This window comes from Idiotropiscis lumnitzeri, chromosome 12 (assembly GCF_059441095.1).
Source record: "Idiotropiscis lumnitzeri isolate Australia: NSW breed Sydney's pygmy pipehorse chromosome 12, RoL_Ilum_1.0, whole genome shotgun sequence".
NCBI lineage: Eukaryota > Metazoa > Chordata > Actinopteri > Syngnathiformes > Syngnathidae > Idiotropiscis > Idiotropiscis lumnitzeri.
Window position 1 is genome coordinate 10485295 of NC_142402.1, and position 15806 is coordinate 10501100.

Here is a 15806-nt window from a genome sequence, read left to right on the forward strand (position 1 = left end):
CGGCTGATGTCTTGATGTCTTGCTGTGGGTTGGGCAACTGGCGGCGAGTACAGTCCACTTATGTAAGTGACCGGCGTCCATGAATCTGCAACTGTCCCACCACAAGTAGCGCGGAAAAGCAAGGACGGCTGTATTTGATTTTTGAAATGGGCTGACAGGAAGAGTTGAGATGGGGGGGGGGGGGGGTAAATTAAAAAAAAAGCAGCACTTTGGTCAAAATTGAACAACCCCCAAATGGGCTTCAAGCTGTGTAATGACACTCCCAGTTGAAGTTTACTATCAAACTCAACATAAAACAAAGAGAGTTATATCTCACGTGTTTAAAATAAACACATACCTCTGTCTGAGGAAAGTCCTCTTGGTTTAATGCTAACAAACAATGCATGCTAACCTTTAGCATCGATCAACACGGTTTTAGAAGGTATCTGAGCAGAAATGAGGAGCAATACATTAATATGATTTTTAATTCTAACTTTAATGTTAAAGTGGTGCCTTGAGATACGAGTGACCCGACAAGCGAGTTTCTTCCGAGGTATGAGCTGTCGTTCAGCCGATTTTCCGCTTTGACTTGAATAACAACCTAAGCTCAAAGCGTGTGAATTTTGAAGTAGGCACACTACGGCGCCTCAGAGAAACCACACTTTGCAAGTCTATCTCCATTTTCTTCAGCAGAGGTGCAATCAAAATGTCATCACAAACGACTTCTAGTATCCCCTCAAGTGTCAAAGTGATGATAATGATCATGGGAAAAAAAATATATAGCCACACTGTCTCTTTAAAAAACACAAATACTTTTTCTTTTCTCATATTGACGGTAAGAAATTGATGTCATTTCGATTCATCTCAATGGGGAAAGTTGAATTGACCGCGGTCAGGGAACAAATGATATTAAAAACCCCTACCATGTTACATCAAATTAATAGCTAAATTGTTAGTTCTTTGTGTTAAAAAAAAAAAAAAGATTTTAACGAGCATTTAGCATCTCCAGCACTTGTACTCTGTGCCAGTTTCCGGCATGTCCGATCAGTGAGGTTGCACAGCTCCCATTTCTAAAAGTCATTTTTATAAAATGCCGCTGGGCATGCTGGGAATTGTAACTTAAATTTATCCTCTCTCTCTCTCTCTCTCTCTCTCTCTCTCTCTCTTTCTCTCTAGCTCCCTCTCGCACACGCACACGCACACACATTCACAAGGGCATTCTGCTTGTAAGAGGATTACGGACAGATGTTTAGTTTACATATGTGTGCGCAGTCAAACACGTGCACGGCGACGTGTGATGGCGACTGGCTGAAAGCAATCACATGACGCAAGGGAACTCCATCCTGCTGCATCATCAAACTCAGCATCACTTCCACAGCACGTTGCCGGGGTAACATTATAGCAACACCCCATGTGGCTGTTGTAGAGAAATTCACACGGGCCACTTCTTTCGACATATTTGGACGACCTCATGACATCGATACAAATAAAGTAGAGAGTAGTGTTCATAACACTGTCAGAGAAGTATTGATTACCTCTGCCAAGGTGGTTCTGTTCTATTCGGCGGAGGATGTACAAAGTGAAGCGTGCATCCTGGATCATATAATAAACATGAAATGAATACCACTCTGACAATGTCAACTAAAAGTGAGCAATATAAATGCAGAATTGTTCTAATGAAATGTCCGTGCGCTGAAGTGAGGGGTCGAGGCTGCTCGTTTGTTGATGCTCATGAAGTTAGTGAAGCGCTCGCATGCTTCACCGCATCCGAGTGAGCGTTTAAGTGGCGTGTTGCGACTTTAGCGTATCATAGCTCCTATCACTTCCATTATGTAAGAACTTCCTCTCGTGTAACCCTCATCGCCTGTGATTGGGACTAACCGAACACGCTTAAACTCAAACTACAGTGGTGCCTTGAGATGTGAGTCGAATTTGTCCTGTGACCACGTTTGTAACTCAAATCAGTCGCATCTCGAACTGTCTTTCCCCATTCAAATGAAAGGAGATGCCATTAATCCGTTCAAGACTGACCCCCCCCAAAAAAATGATTGTATTGTGCATTTTAGTAAGGAAAAAATAGCATTCCATAATGTACTTTGTAAAAAACATACAGTATTGACATAATAAAATAGAATAAAAAGACTAAAGTCACACTGCATCAAATGAATGACCGTTGTACCGATGCCCATGTTGGCCACCAGGGGGCAGTATGTGTAATATATGTGTAATTTATGTGTAATTTCCCTAGTTTTACGTTTTTTTTTACAGTAAATTTCAACTGTGTGTGGCAATAAAATGACGGAAGCCCCCTTTTTTTGAGGAATTGATCACAATTGGTGAAAGTCCTGCTCATTATTATTGTAAAGCACATTGAGTTATCTTGTGCATGATACTTCACGATTTGTTCTCATAACCTTTTAACTTTTAGCAATTTAATAACATAGTTTAACAAATTCAAGGTCATATTAAAACATAATGTCACAAGTAATTTTGACTTCACTGTAACGTTACAATTTTTTTCCCCTTGACTTTACTTTGTATTTTATTTTGCAGTAATTCTGCGCTTCATTTTCCACTACTTAAGCTTAAAATGACACACTAAAAGAGACTAGTAAAGCTTTATGAAACCGACCGACAACGAGTAACTTAATAATTTTACACTGCACAAAACAATTACATAAAATAAACACTTACACCGACAAGAACTTGAATGAAAAAATGAAATTTGCAAGTGTTTGCCTTTTTTTTTTTTTTTTAGAACTGTGTCGTAACAGTTCAGCAGAGAACTGTCAGGGATTTGCTCACATGGGAATTTAATGCTTTTAAATGCCATCGCCCTCGCTGTTGCTTCACTGCCTCACGTTTGAGTGCAACTAAAGATACAGACATCACACACGCACACACACGCACGCACTTGAAGCATGGCTGACAAACCCAACGCGCATGCACTGGCGGGTTTATTTAACCGGCGTGCACCGCACGTCGGACTTCTCGGTGCGGCAGGACGCGCGCAACAGATGCGCACCGGGGAATAAGCCGTTAATACCCCAAGGACTCTCAGGAGAAACCCACCCATCCTCACGCAACTCCACAGTTCCACGCGTATCATCGTCTCAGTGGAGGTAGCCGAAGAAGAACCGTGCGCTTTTTGTTTTCTTTTCTGATTCGGGAACGCTTTTACGCGTGTAGCTGGAAAGCGCGTGGAAAAGATTTCCTCCGTTCGTGCAAGAGTGTGACCCATATGTGTTAACCATAAAGTGTCGCAGGTAAACCGCAAACTCGGACGCGCGTGGAATGACAGCAGCGCTCGTTGTTCGGCAGGATGCCGCCCAAGAAAAAGGTAAAAATAATTCAAATCAATTTGTCGTGTGTTGGCGCGCGTGCGCGTGGAACAGGAAGTGTCACAGAACGCGCCATCTGTTGCACTGGGCGCTAATCCCTGTGTGAGGCCTTTCCACTCCACTAAACCGTGCGTGAATGTGCGCGCGCGTGTGCGCGCGGCCGATCACTGTGGAGTGGATGGAGGAGTTACATAATGTCTTGGTCTGGAACCAGTAGTTGATGGAGCCAATGATGTCAATGCAATAGATTTTGATTTTGATATTAATCTAGACTGGATTGCGTGATTATTCCACCCAGTTTAATGTAGTTTGTTTGACAGTTGTTTGTCTGTCAAGTTAAAAACTTCTGAAACGTTACTTTATTCACAATAATGGACTAACTGAATGCTTAGTTTGTCGGGCTGATATAAAAAAGTAGCAGTCACAGATCTGCAACACAATCAAATACCATGTGATCTAACACTAATAGAGGTGCCTTGAGATACGAGTGCAAGATGTTATTTAAAAAAAAAAAGTACTTGCAAATGCAGCGTGTTCAGTGTACTAATCTTCTCCAGGCACCGCTGTATTTTTATTTCAATTTAAAATTGTAAAAAAGCTGAAGAGTTTGAAGGTGATTGTGGTTTGTCCATCTGTCTCACATTTCAGAGGTTCTGGGTTCAAATCTCATCCTCCAGGGTAGCACAAAAAAAAAAAAAAATGAACGTTCGGGTCATTGAAAGCAAAATAGTCCATAAAAGCCACTGTTAATGGTTGTTTGTCTGAAGGTGCCCTGACGAACTGTCCTGGGCGTAACCCTGCCTCTTGCCCACCGTGATACAATATATATATATATATATATATATATATATATATATATATATATATATATATATATATCTCGATGGAATTGCTCACTGTTATCTTTGGATTTGCTGGGCACCTTGGAGGGTTAAGTCAGTTTTGAGTTTCTTGGTTCAAATCTAAGAGGTAATGTAGGTTTTTCACATTCCAAAACATGCATGGCACGTTCACTGAAGACTCCAAATTGTCCATTGTCTAGTGTGAATAGTTGTTTGTCCTTATGTGACCTGCGATCGACTAGCGACTGGTCCAGGTTGTACTCCGCCTCTTCCAAAATCAGCTTGGGCGGGCTCCAGCTCAATCGAGACCCTAATTTAAAAAAGCTACGTATTGAAATATCTAGTTATCATGATGCCTCGTTAGTCAATTAGGAACAACAGGTAGTGGTTTTGATGACGTGATGAGAAACATGTGGTGCGTGGCGTTTGAGTGTGTAGACTGTAGGAAAAGTGGGCAGCATGTCTTTGCTTGGCCTCCTGCCGGCAACCTCTTTTAAGCCTCTTACGTCGTCTTTCCGTCCAGATACCTGCTCTCCTTTCCGGGACGGAAAGTGGGGCAACAATCTGTAGGAATACTCCTTTCCTACTTGATTAGGAAAATATTTTCCTACAGGAAATAATAGAGTCGCCCCCACAATATAACACACGGTTCACTTGTTGCGTCCTCACTGCATCGCAGATTTTTTTTATCGCACCCATATCGCAAAATATTTGATTTTGCTGCGATTGAGAGTTAAGATTACCAAGTAGCCTCGGGCCACGACGTGACTGTGTTAGGCCATCCAAAGTTCTGTAATGCTGGCCCGACAGAGGTTTTGAGGTTTATATACTTAAATTCATCAATCGTCATTGATCATTTTTTGAACATGATATAAATGCCTAGAAAATATGAAATGTAAAATATTTAGTTAGGCTTTATAATGGAAAAAAACATAAATACACAGAAGTATTTTTTCTTAAAGGCCTAAATAAAACTGTATAAAATGCTAAATATAAAATAGAAATAGATAATCATTAAAACTTAACAAATGATATAGTGAAAAAAGAGGGCCAGTGCTGGTTCTGGCAGGGCGACCACATCATGACTCATGGTGGCCCGACATGGTTACAACACGAAAAGGCTTGAAGGAGAAGTCAAGTCAAAAAATGTTCTTTACAAAAAGTTCTATATGCCCGCACTAGTTTAAACATGTTGTTCTGATTAATATTGTTTTTATGGAAGATGAATTAAGCAGAAAAATTCACCTGTTTTAATCACTCTCAGTGGGTGGCCATTTTGCCACTCGCAGTCAACTGAAAATGACATCACTGTGCTTAACTCATTCACTACCAGCCGAGTTAAAAAATGGATATTTGACGTATTTAGCCGTCAATGGCACTTAATGAGTTAATGCCGGCGTCAGACTACTCGAATCTAGCACAATTTTGGGCCGACAGATGAGTCATTGTGACATACTCAATGATTGTTCATTTGGCATCACGGACGATATTATCTTGCGGACTGACAGCGTGACCGTCGGAACAAACGAATAATGTGTAATCTGACTAGGCCATAAGGTCTTTGCTTGTGAACTGCACGATTAAACCCAAAATACAGGTGAGCTGTGACAGTCGTTACTTGAGAACATCTATGCTAAAGTGAACATGGTTTGCTAGCTTAATCTAGGCTACCTTTGCTCGTTTGCACATCACTCAAGCGGCCAAGCACACACGCATATAACGTCACAGATACTACAGTGTAGAATGTGAGGATGGCGACACAAGTGAACCAACATTGCGGTAAATGAATAAGGCGTTAAAGGGGAAGTCAAGACAAGACAAAATCTTTGGAATAAAATGTCCTTTGCGACTTCACTTGTCTAAATATGGCATTCTGCTTAATTTTGTGTTTACAGATTGTAAATTAAGCAGCAACATCTAACTTTTTTAGACAACTAAGCGGTTGGCCATTTTGTCACTTCTCTCGACTGTCATTTTTAGTCGACAGAAGTGACAAAATGGAATATACTACAGAGAATATATTATTGCAAATAACAATTTTTGGTTGACTTCCCCTTTAAGTACATCCCTGCGCTAAACGAGACATGACCTTTCCTCAACATGCATTGCTTGTTTGGAAAAAAAATACATGCAGTTTTTTCTTTTGCAGGCTGGTTTACTTAACATTTATTCATAATACATCTGCTGTGTGTGTTTGCCATCACAAGTAAATATTTGTTGGGGTTTCACAAAAAACATCAAAGAAAAAGCCAAACACTTTAGATATTTGTCTGTGCTCAAGATGCACGCTTATTACCATTGACTGAAAATGAAACAATTCCATAAAAAGTGCAGAGCTGAGTAGGCTTAAAGTTGAAGATAGAAATAATAATACTGCAGAGCTATTGTATACCTTATCTAATAACTGACTTGGAGTGGTTCCTATCTTTCCCGCTCTCTCTCTCTTTTTAAATCCCGGATTGGCGCATGCTATCTTAATCTCCTTACTGCGACACAATCATGACCCAGAGAGCAAGAGAGGTCCTTTATCGGTGAAGCACGTTGATTATTTATTTGTTTTTATTTTTTATATTTTCACCTTTTCGAAAATTCAGAATTGTGTATAAAAAGTGTGAGAGTTGAGCCTATACCATTTCTTAACTCATCAGCTAAAGACGTCAAAGATCTTTTTTTTTTTTCCTTTAGTCGACTGGTAGTGAATGGCTTAATAGTAGTTAAGAAAGTTCGATAATAGTGTCTCAGAGACAACAGAATTGGGACATGCACAGCATGCAAATGATCCCAGCCGCCTAATGATACCGCATTAAGACGTGGAAACGTAACGAGAGTCAGTCAGCACCAGAGCCTCATTTTTAGAGCAACAGGAGAGCTGCTCGACAGCCAATCAGGTTGGATTTTGGACTCACGGTATTTACTCGCACGAGAGAAAATGTCTCTGTTTGGTTCAACAACAGAGATTCTTCTCAGAAGCATTTGTGAGGATTTTTTTTTGTGACGTGGGGAAAAAAAAACTGTTTATGGTAGTCAGTGCGCAAGTGGTTGAGCAAGTTTCTAATCAGCAGTTGAAAAAAAATAAATAAATTCAGAACTAAAAATTTCAAGACCACAAACTTTGATAAAATTTTAGGTTGGGCAGTCCAACAACACATTTAAGGTTTGCTGTTGTGAAAATTGGCTTTCCCACATTCCAGAAGAATCCAGAATTTAATGAACTGCTGTCCCATGTATTGTTCCCCCCCATCTTAAAGATTCAGAAAAAAAAAAGTTCATATTTCTTGCCATTGCTTGAGTGGCAGCGTTCGAGCAAGGAGTACATTTCTAGTCAGGACCTTTCTAAGTCAGAATTTAAGCAAGTAGTTTGTTCACGTTAGCATTCTCGTATAGTTAGCACCTGAGAAATCAGTCCACGTTTTTAGGCAGTACTCGAGAGATTGGAAAGCAGTTATATCTATTGGATAATAATGTCAAAAAGCATCAGCATTGTTGAATAATTCAGCAGCGGAATTATGTGTGCGTCATTGGTCGGGTGACATTGGCTTGGAGGAGAGCCGACTGCTGGGCGAGCAGATGTCGAAGAAAATGTCATAAAAAACCGAATACTGCCTCGGGGTGCCTGAAAGTTGCTTCTCGGGGCTACTTTTTGACTTTGCACATGTCTTAATTAAAGCAGAGGTGTAATGAATACCGTTGTGCGCTCTTCCAGGGAGAGCGTCACGACTCGGACGCCGCTGAGGAACGAAACGCCCAGGTTCAGTTGGAGAAAGCAAAGGTATCTGTCAAACTCACTGCAGCCGTCATTCATTCTCTTAATGGTCTCGCCGATGAAGAATTGCGATTAATTAAAGAAATAAGGTTGATCAATTAGTTGATTAGGGTGCTTTTGCATCTGTGTCCTTAGTACCGGCCTGTAGCTTTCGCCGTACGCTGCAACTTCTCCTACACGCCAGCGGATGACGACAATATGCCGGTGCCGGGCCAGGCCATCACTTTTGAGGCCAGAGATTTTCTCCATGTCAAAGAGGTTAGGAAATATTGTTGATGGCTTGAGATATGACTCTAATTTGTACCATGAACATGCTCTTAACTCAAAGCACACGTATCTCAAATCATCTTTCCCCTTTTAAATGAGCGACAATGCCTTCCATCTGTCATGATGTGTAGCATGCTCTCTGCCTCCCCACCTCCTTCCTTGTCTGTGTCACCTGCTCCCTCACCTGCTTCTCAGTTTTAATCAAGCCCTGTATTCCCCTTGTGTCTCTTGTCTCATTGCCAGTTCGGCGATTCTGTTCAGGTCACATTCCAGTCTTGCTTCTCGTCATAGCCATAGCCACAGTGTACGGAAACTTGTTTGCGTTTGACCCCGTTTTTTGCCTTACGCCTCTTGCATCTCTGCTCGATTGTTTGTCTTCCACGTGTACCGACCTTCGCCTGGGTTTTGCCCTCACCGACTCGGAGTTATGCTTTTGAGTCCGAACCATCTGTGCCTAGTTCTTTACGTAATCTGGCTCAGCCCCACCTGTAAAAACACAAACAAACAAGAAAACAGCTTGAAGCCTCTTTTAAAAAAATATTTACAAAAATGACGCCTGTTGTTAAGTGAGATTTGTCACCTGCCGCCATACAGGGGTTATATCTCAAGTTTGTGCTCACAAGTCAAAAAAAGAAAAATCGTCCGATCCATAGCAAGTGCCTTGGAAAAAGTCAGGTCACTCGTATCTCAAGGCATCACTGAATTAACAGAAATTTAACAACGAATGGTGGATCGGCCGGCCTGTGAAGGAAGACGGTGTGGTGGGCTTCATCCCCAGTCCGGTCAACCTGGAGACAATCCTGATCAGGAGAGAAGTCCAGGCCAGGAAGGCGGCCAAGGCCTTAGCCAAGTACTTCATCATGAACCAAACTTGACTTTCAACGTGATGTTACAAAAACTCAAATCAAATCTCTATTTTTTTTTCAGCAAAGCATCATCACAAGTAGCTCAAGATATGAACTCCAAGAAATACACACCTCCTTCACAAGGTGAGAATGGACGGTCAGTGGATGGTCAGTATGTTGACGGTGTGACTGGATGTAATTGTACACCCACTGTCCCCTTCAACAGCCAATCAGCAGGTGAAAAAGAAGCCGGTAAGTCAGTTATTTTCATTTAACTACTAAGTAGTGATGGGCCTGATAGTTCTTTTAAGTGAACTGAATCATTAGAATCATTTCACCCACAAGACTAATTCGAAAGATTCGTCCCCAAAACCCATTAACATTTGTTGAGGACATCATTTTCATTTGTATCTGCCTCAGTATAAAAATGGCCTGCCAGCCATATGTGTGTGTTAACATCCAACAGTCAGTCAGTCCTCCGTTTTCCTTCCTGCTCAGGAACACCCGCAAGAATGCTAGGCGCTAAGCTAACTTGCGCCGTACCAGCTACAAGGTGCTACCTGGTAAAACACTTTCATGGTGCAAAGCCGCTCCGCTAAGTTATTAATACTCACAGCGGTGAAAAAGCTCCAATTCTGACGAATGTTGTTATTACTAAACGATGATGAGTAGTAGCCAATCATGTGCCACACCAAAGAAGAAGAGAAAACAAGAGTCGATGGACAAAACATGCTAACTGCTAAGTTAACTGAAATTTCGAGTAATGGCGAAATACTAAATAAGTGTTTGATTGGCACAAGACACTTATCTAGCTGACTAACTATGAACGTCAAATTAACAGTTAAATTAATAACTGTCTACATTAATACAAGAGCTACACAGCAAGCACATATACGCAGGCTTAAAATTAATGAGTACCTTAATACATACAATTAGCCAGGAGAAGTGCATAGGTCAAACTTACATTTACAGAAAAATTCAAAATTTCTCCTTTTGGGGGTCATCCAATCGACTACATGGCACTATTTCAAAATGCAATGCAATACAATACACTGCTGTACAATTGAATCTTTTGTAAAAAAAAAAAAAATGTGTGCGTTGGGTGTAGGGGGAGCAGGTGTCCATGTACGACGTGGTGCCGACCATGCGTCCTGTGGTTCTCATGGGACCATCGCTGAAGGGCTTAGAGGCGAGTCCTAACCCATAAAATTCCCATTTTAAAGCCACGCTTTATTGGGTATCTTCATAGTTCCTCTGGAACACACTTCCTTTCGTTTCAGGTGACCGACATGATGCAAAAAGCCCTTTTTGACTTCTTGAAACATCGATTTGAAGGCAGGTCAGTTAAATGTGGAAGCATTCATGCTGAAATAAAACAATACATACATGCATTGGGGTCCTTGGTTTTCCACCGCTACACATGCTTCTAGACAATGACGTTGACATCAACCAAGTCCATGAGAAACAGTCAGCGGTATCAGACTAGTTCAAATTCTAAACTACCGTTGTTCTTTTCATTCTGTTCCTAACCTCTATTCCTCACATTTCAGTAAAGTCGTAAACCGAGGAAGCTCCATAATGTTTTCTTGATGGCAATAGCTAACGAACAAAGTAATTAACTATCTTACCAGCTCGTGTATCATAATCGCACTTTTAGTGCAATTCACACTTAGCTCTCCGACGAGCTAGCTAACTAACTAACTAACTAACTAACTCACATCAAAATATAGTCTCTCTTCCAGCATAATTCAACCTTTGCGAACCAGCTACCCCATTTCCTAAGTACCGAACTAGATTTAAAAAAACGACTTATCGTACAAATGACAGGGTGTCCTCGATTTCCTATGGTTCCGTGTTGCTGCGGCAGCAACAAATTTGAACAGAAATTAGAATGTGCCAGAGTCTCACATTAAACTATGCGAATGTGGTACAAAAGTCATAATGACAGTAAACAGCTTGCCAAATTCTGCCTGTTTGGTCACATAGGCTTACTAGTTAATTTCGCACAGATGGTAAACTTTGAACCACTTACGTTGGTTCTGAGGACCGTCTCTATATAAATGAAGTTGTATCGTATATTAATTATGAAATACAATTGTATTTTGAATTCTTTCCTGCAGAATCACAATCACACGGGTGACAGCGGACATCTCTCTGGCTAAGCGCTCCATACTTAACAACCCGGGGAAAAAAGCCTTAATTGACCGCACCAACACCCGTTCCAATTTAGGTACATTGTTAGTTTTATACTACAAAGTAATATAGCCTATCTCTCAATGTAACATTACTCTTAAATAATGTGATATACTGTGTTTTGTCTTTCTCGTTGCTTTTTTGTCACAGATGCTGCTGGTATGTAAACAAATTAATTTCCATATTCTCAGTCTTTGAACGCTCCATCCTGCTGCTCTTCCCCATCGTGGCGATTCACATAGTCCCACTTGTCTGCCTTAGCAGAACGGCGTTGACGTTGCTTCGCAGATCTTGATTGGATCTTGCCTTATTGATCTTCTTTTTTTTTTTTTTTTGCTCATTTTGTCAACTCAAATAAACCCCAAATTCTTTATCCACCGGCTAACTTTCAACGTTAGCATATCGCTATTATTAGGTCTAAGAATCATTTGAATGTACAGTGAAACACAAGAAGTCCCTGTGTCAACATTATAGAGCCACACGGAATGCTAGCAAGCTAGCTATTAGCATTGTTAGCAATTCCTCATGTTGCAGTTGAGTAAGTCAACGAGCCTAATAGTTAACTTATCTGTTTATTATATTAATTATATTGATTATAATACATATTTTTCCCATCTGTGGTGAAAACATACATATTTGATAAATTATCAAATATATTTGTACAAATTAAATCTGACCCAATAAAAGTCTGATACTCTGCCAATTAGGAACTGAATGAGCCTGTTGTTCGAGAACACATCGTATTGTAAACCGGAGACTTTAAATACAATAAACTTTTGGAATGCTAATTCAACAAAACAGCACTGAACCTTGTTTACCTTTGCGATGGAGAAGATATGTCCTTGACTGAGCCATGAGTTACCTCTGAGATGTGCTTCTGCCATTGCAGCCCAGATCCAGGGGGAGGTGGAACGCATATTTGAACTAGCCCGCAGCTTACAGCTGGTGATTCTGGACGCGGACACTGTTAACCATCCTTTACAGGTGTCCAAGACCTCCTTGGCCCCCATCCTCGTCTACGTCAAGATTTCATCTCCAAAGGTAAACTCCATCTATGTGAGTAGGTAGTAAGAAGAGTTTGGCTTCTATTTTTGTGCCCAGCACACGTCGATTGCATTGCGCAGTCTAACTATCCTCATGGGTGCAGTTTTGTCTTTTGGTATTTTCCTATACTGGCGCAGGTGGAGGTGTTAGCGTCCTTGTGTGAAGAAACGCTGATGACTTGTTTGCTATCAAATGGAAGCAAACCTTCTCATCCTCTTTACATTAGTAGAGACAGGCGTGTCGGTCAACATGATACATAAAGGCAGGAGATTGCCGCGCAACATACATTTAAAATTTCCCTCTTTGGGCACTTGGAGACCACTTCCTGGCTCCGATCATGCTCCCGTGTACTTTGTCGTTTGCCCCGGTGATCTCCCTCCACCTTCAGTACTCAATAGGGCAATGACAGGGAGACCTGGAAAGGCGTGATTGGGAGGAGAGGTGCGGTGCTGTCGACCGACCACCACCTTGTGGTTTGTTGGCACCAATGGTGGTTGAAGAGGCCGGTCTGATCTGGCAGACCCAAATGTATTGTGAGAATCTGCTGGGAAAATATGTCAAAATCCACTGTCAAAGCGAGTGTCAACTGTGTTTCAATCATTTCAATTAAAAATTATTATTTCAGATATGATTGTTCTGACTTAAAAGTGTGGTCAAAAATGAATCATATAAGATTAACTCATATCGCAAGGCACCCCTCCCTGTATTTAGAGAAATGTACTTACTTTTCTACAGGTGTTGACCAGGCTGATCAAGACCAGGGGAAAGTCTCAGACAAAGCACCTCAACGTTCAGCTGGTAGCTGCAGACAAGCTTGCCCAGTGTCCGCCGGTGAGCGCCATCCTGTGGCCAAATATAATAGGTCTCATTAAAATTGGAAGTTTCGACGATGGCTGGATGAACTAATTGGATAAAATATTACATAGACAACAAAAAGCGGAAATAAGAAAATTAAGTTTAATGCAAAAGCAGAGGTGTAATTTACAGGAAACAAATAGGTGTGCTATCAAAATGGAATACAGAAACAGAGGCATGTAGTGCCTTGAGACGCGAGTTTAACCACGCATGTAACTCAAAACGCTTGTATGTCAAATCATCTGTCCCTTATGAAATTAATATTAATGCCATTAATCCATTCTATCTTCCCCCCCAAAATATGTTTGTGTTTTTTGACACAGAAAAATACCACTCTATAATGTTGAACTTGATAAAAATGCTCAAGTTTGCTCTTGCAAGTCAAAGCATAAAATCGGCTGAATGACAGCACGAATCATGGAAATAAAATGCAAGTGAGGTCAATTGGATCTCAAGGCTCCATTTTAATTTTAATGTTCGAATCTTGCATTAGGTTTCATGAACTTGTACGAGTGTTCCTAATGAAGTGTCTATGATGCAAATCCTTTGTATGTATAAATTTATTGACATTATTTTTGTGTTCACCTTGTTTGCTCTGCAGGAAATGTTTGACGTCATCTTGGACGAGAACCAGCTGACAGACGCCTGCGAGCACATCGCCGACTATCTGGAGTCGTACTGGCGGGCCACGCATCCACCTGAAATGGAACCTACCAAAGATCTGGTGGCACGGCTGGCCGAGAATACGCTGCCCACCAATCCCACCGTCATGCCGGTCGGTAACACTGAGGGCACGTGACGCGTCATAACAGCCCGTGTCATGTCATGTTGTCTCGTAACATATCATAGCCATTCTCATTCTGACACACTGTATTATAAATATAGCAGGCATGCTTATAATTATGGAATTTTGCTTCCATTCATTCATTTCATCTCTCATTTCTCCCTATCATCCTACTCCTCCTCTGGAAAGATACACAAGTGACATTTTCTGGTGAGTGACAAATCATCCAATTCCACTGCATCAATGCGTTGTTTTGTCACATCTTGCTACCATCCTCTACTTTTTTTCATACCAAGTAGAATACATACTGAGGGTTAAAACCACAACAGGGGTAAAATATTGAAAATATTACTATAATTTTTTGAGTCATATAAATGGTTTCACAAACATTGGCTAGTGGAGTGGTCCCCAAACACCGGTCCGTGTCCTGGTACCCGTCCATGGGGCACCTTGGACTGGACAGATGAAAAAAAAAAGAACATTTGCAGTACTTCTGGTTTATTTATTATTCAAGGCTGAAAAATATTTATTTGACGTTGGATCGGACTCTAGACGCATGTCAAGATGCTAATTGTTTCTGTCCCGTGATGCTAATAATAAACCCACAAGCTGGCAAAATTTGTGAAAAACAGACCATGTATGAAGCCCACTCTGCACAATATGCGGAGAGCACCTCCCTCCCCTCCCTTGAAAAATACTTTGAATAAAAGATAAATAGTATCGTGCTGCCCCGAAATGTTTTTAACTACTGAGTAATTCTCTTTATTTTTGCCTTATTTCTATTCTGTATTCTTAATGTAGTTTTATTTTAAGTGTAAAACTAATACAAAATATTGTTAATATGAAAATTGCCTCATCATGTTTGAAAAATGAATAAGAATAATGATTTTCCAGTGTGAAAATGTTAATGATGATGATGATGATAATGATGCCGTTGATGTTGCCAGGACGACCAAAAGAGCAAGAAGCCGGCAGCGTCCAAGAGGAAGGGTCCCAACGACAACACCTCCGGCCAGGAGTCCCCCTCCTCGGCCCAGCAGAAACCCGACGAGGGTCGACGAGAGGACGAGGAGGAGGAGCGTCTCTTGTGTAGCGAAACCAAGCGAGTCCAACACGCTCGCAACCACCACCGCCATCATCACCACCATCACCACCACCACCGCAGAGCAGAGGTCGGTGACACGCACACACTCGAAGAGGAGGTAGACGAGGAGGAGCGGGAGGAGGATGGACGCTATAACCACCGGGACCGCCACCATCATCACAATCATCATCATCATCGTCACGACGATGACTACGACCACCACAGACCACACCAGCATTTCATGCCTGACCACAACGACCACCACGGCAGAGAGAGAGAGCGAGAGAGGCTGCGGACCAGAGAGAGGGACAAGGACAGAGGCAGAGATGCTAGGCCGAGCCACCGGGACTCGCATTTACACTAGTTTCTGCTCTGAGTTTATTATAATTGTGTCAAAAAATGTTTGACAAAATATATTGTTGTTTATTTGAAGATTTTTTTTATTACAATAACAGTACCTCTTACTGTAATTTTGGTGCAGTTATACAATAAATCACAGCTCACTAGCACAAGTGGCTCTAGTTTTGCTGATTAATAGAAAATCTCTTCTCAAGCAATGTATCATTACACCTGATAAAAGGTTTCCGCAGCTACAGTACACATTTCGTGTTATCTTCCCAGGTTTCTTTTTTTTTTTTTTAAATATGGCGCATATTGGGTGTGTATGTGCTCAGGCCAAAGCAATAAAAGTGCTCCTTTGGCACCATCTTGGCGCAAAGGCCACATACATTATAGTGAGTTGAGGAGCTACACAAAGTGCTTTGCCGACATCTTGGTGACAAAAAAACCCCCAAAAAACAGTTGAAGTG

General features: G+C 41.3%; 1 protein-coding gene across 1 annotated transcript; it reads left to right on the forward strand.

Annotated features, from left to right (window-relative positions):
- The first annotated feature begins 2842 nt into the window (after positions 1-2842).
- Positions 2843-15503, forward strand: cacnb2b (calcium voltage-gated channel auxiliary subunit beta 2b). Its single transcript, XM_088311255.1, has 13 exons — positions 2843-3319; positions 7866-7931; positions 8061-8183; positions 8903-9042; positions 9120-9181; positions 9264-9289; positions 10146-10226; positions 10318-10376; positions 11158-11267; positions 12120-12271; positions 13010-13105; positions 13731-13904; positions 14861-15503. Exons 1-13 carry the CDS (start codon positions 3302-3304, stop codon positions 15359-15361), a joined length of 1608 nt encoding a protein of 535 aa, XP_088167381.1. The 5' UTR covers positions 2843-3301; the 3' UTR covers positions 15362-15503.
- Positions 15504-15806: the final 303 nt, after the last annotated feature.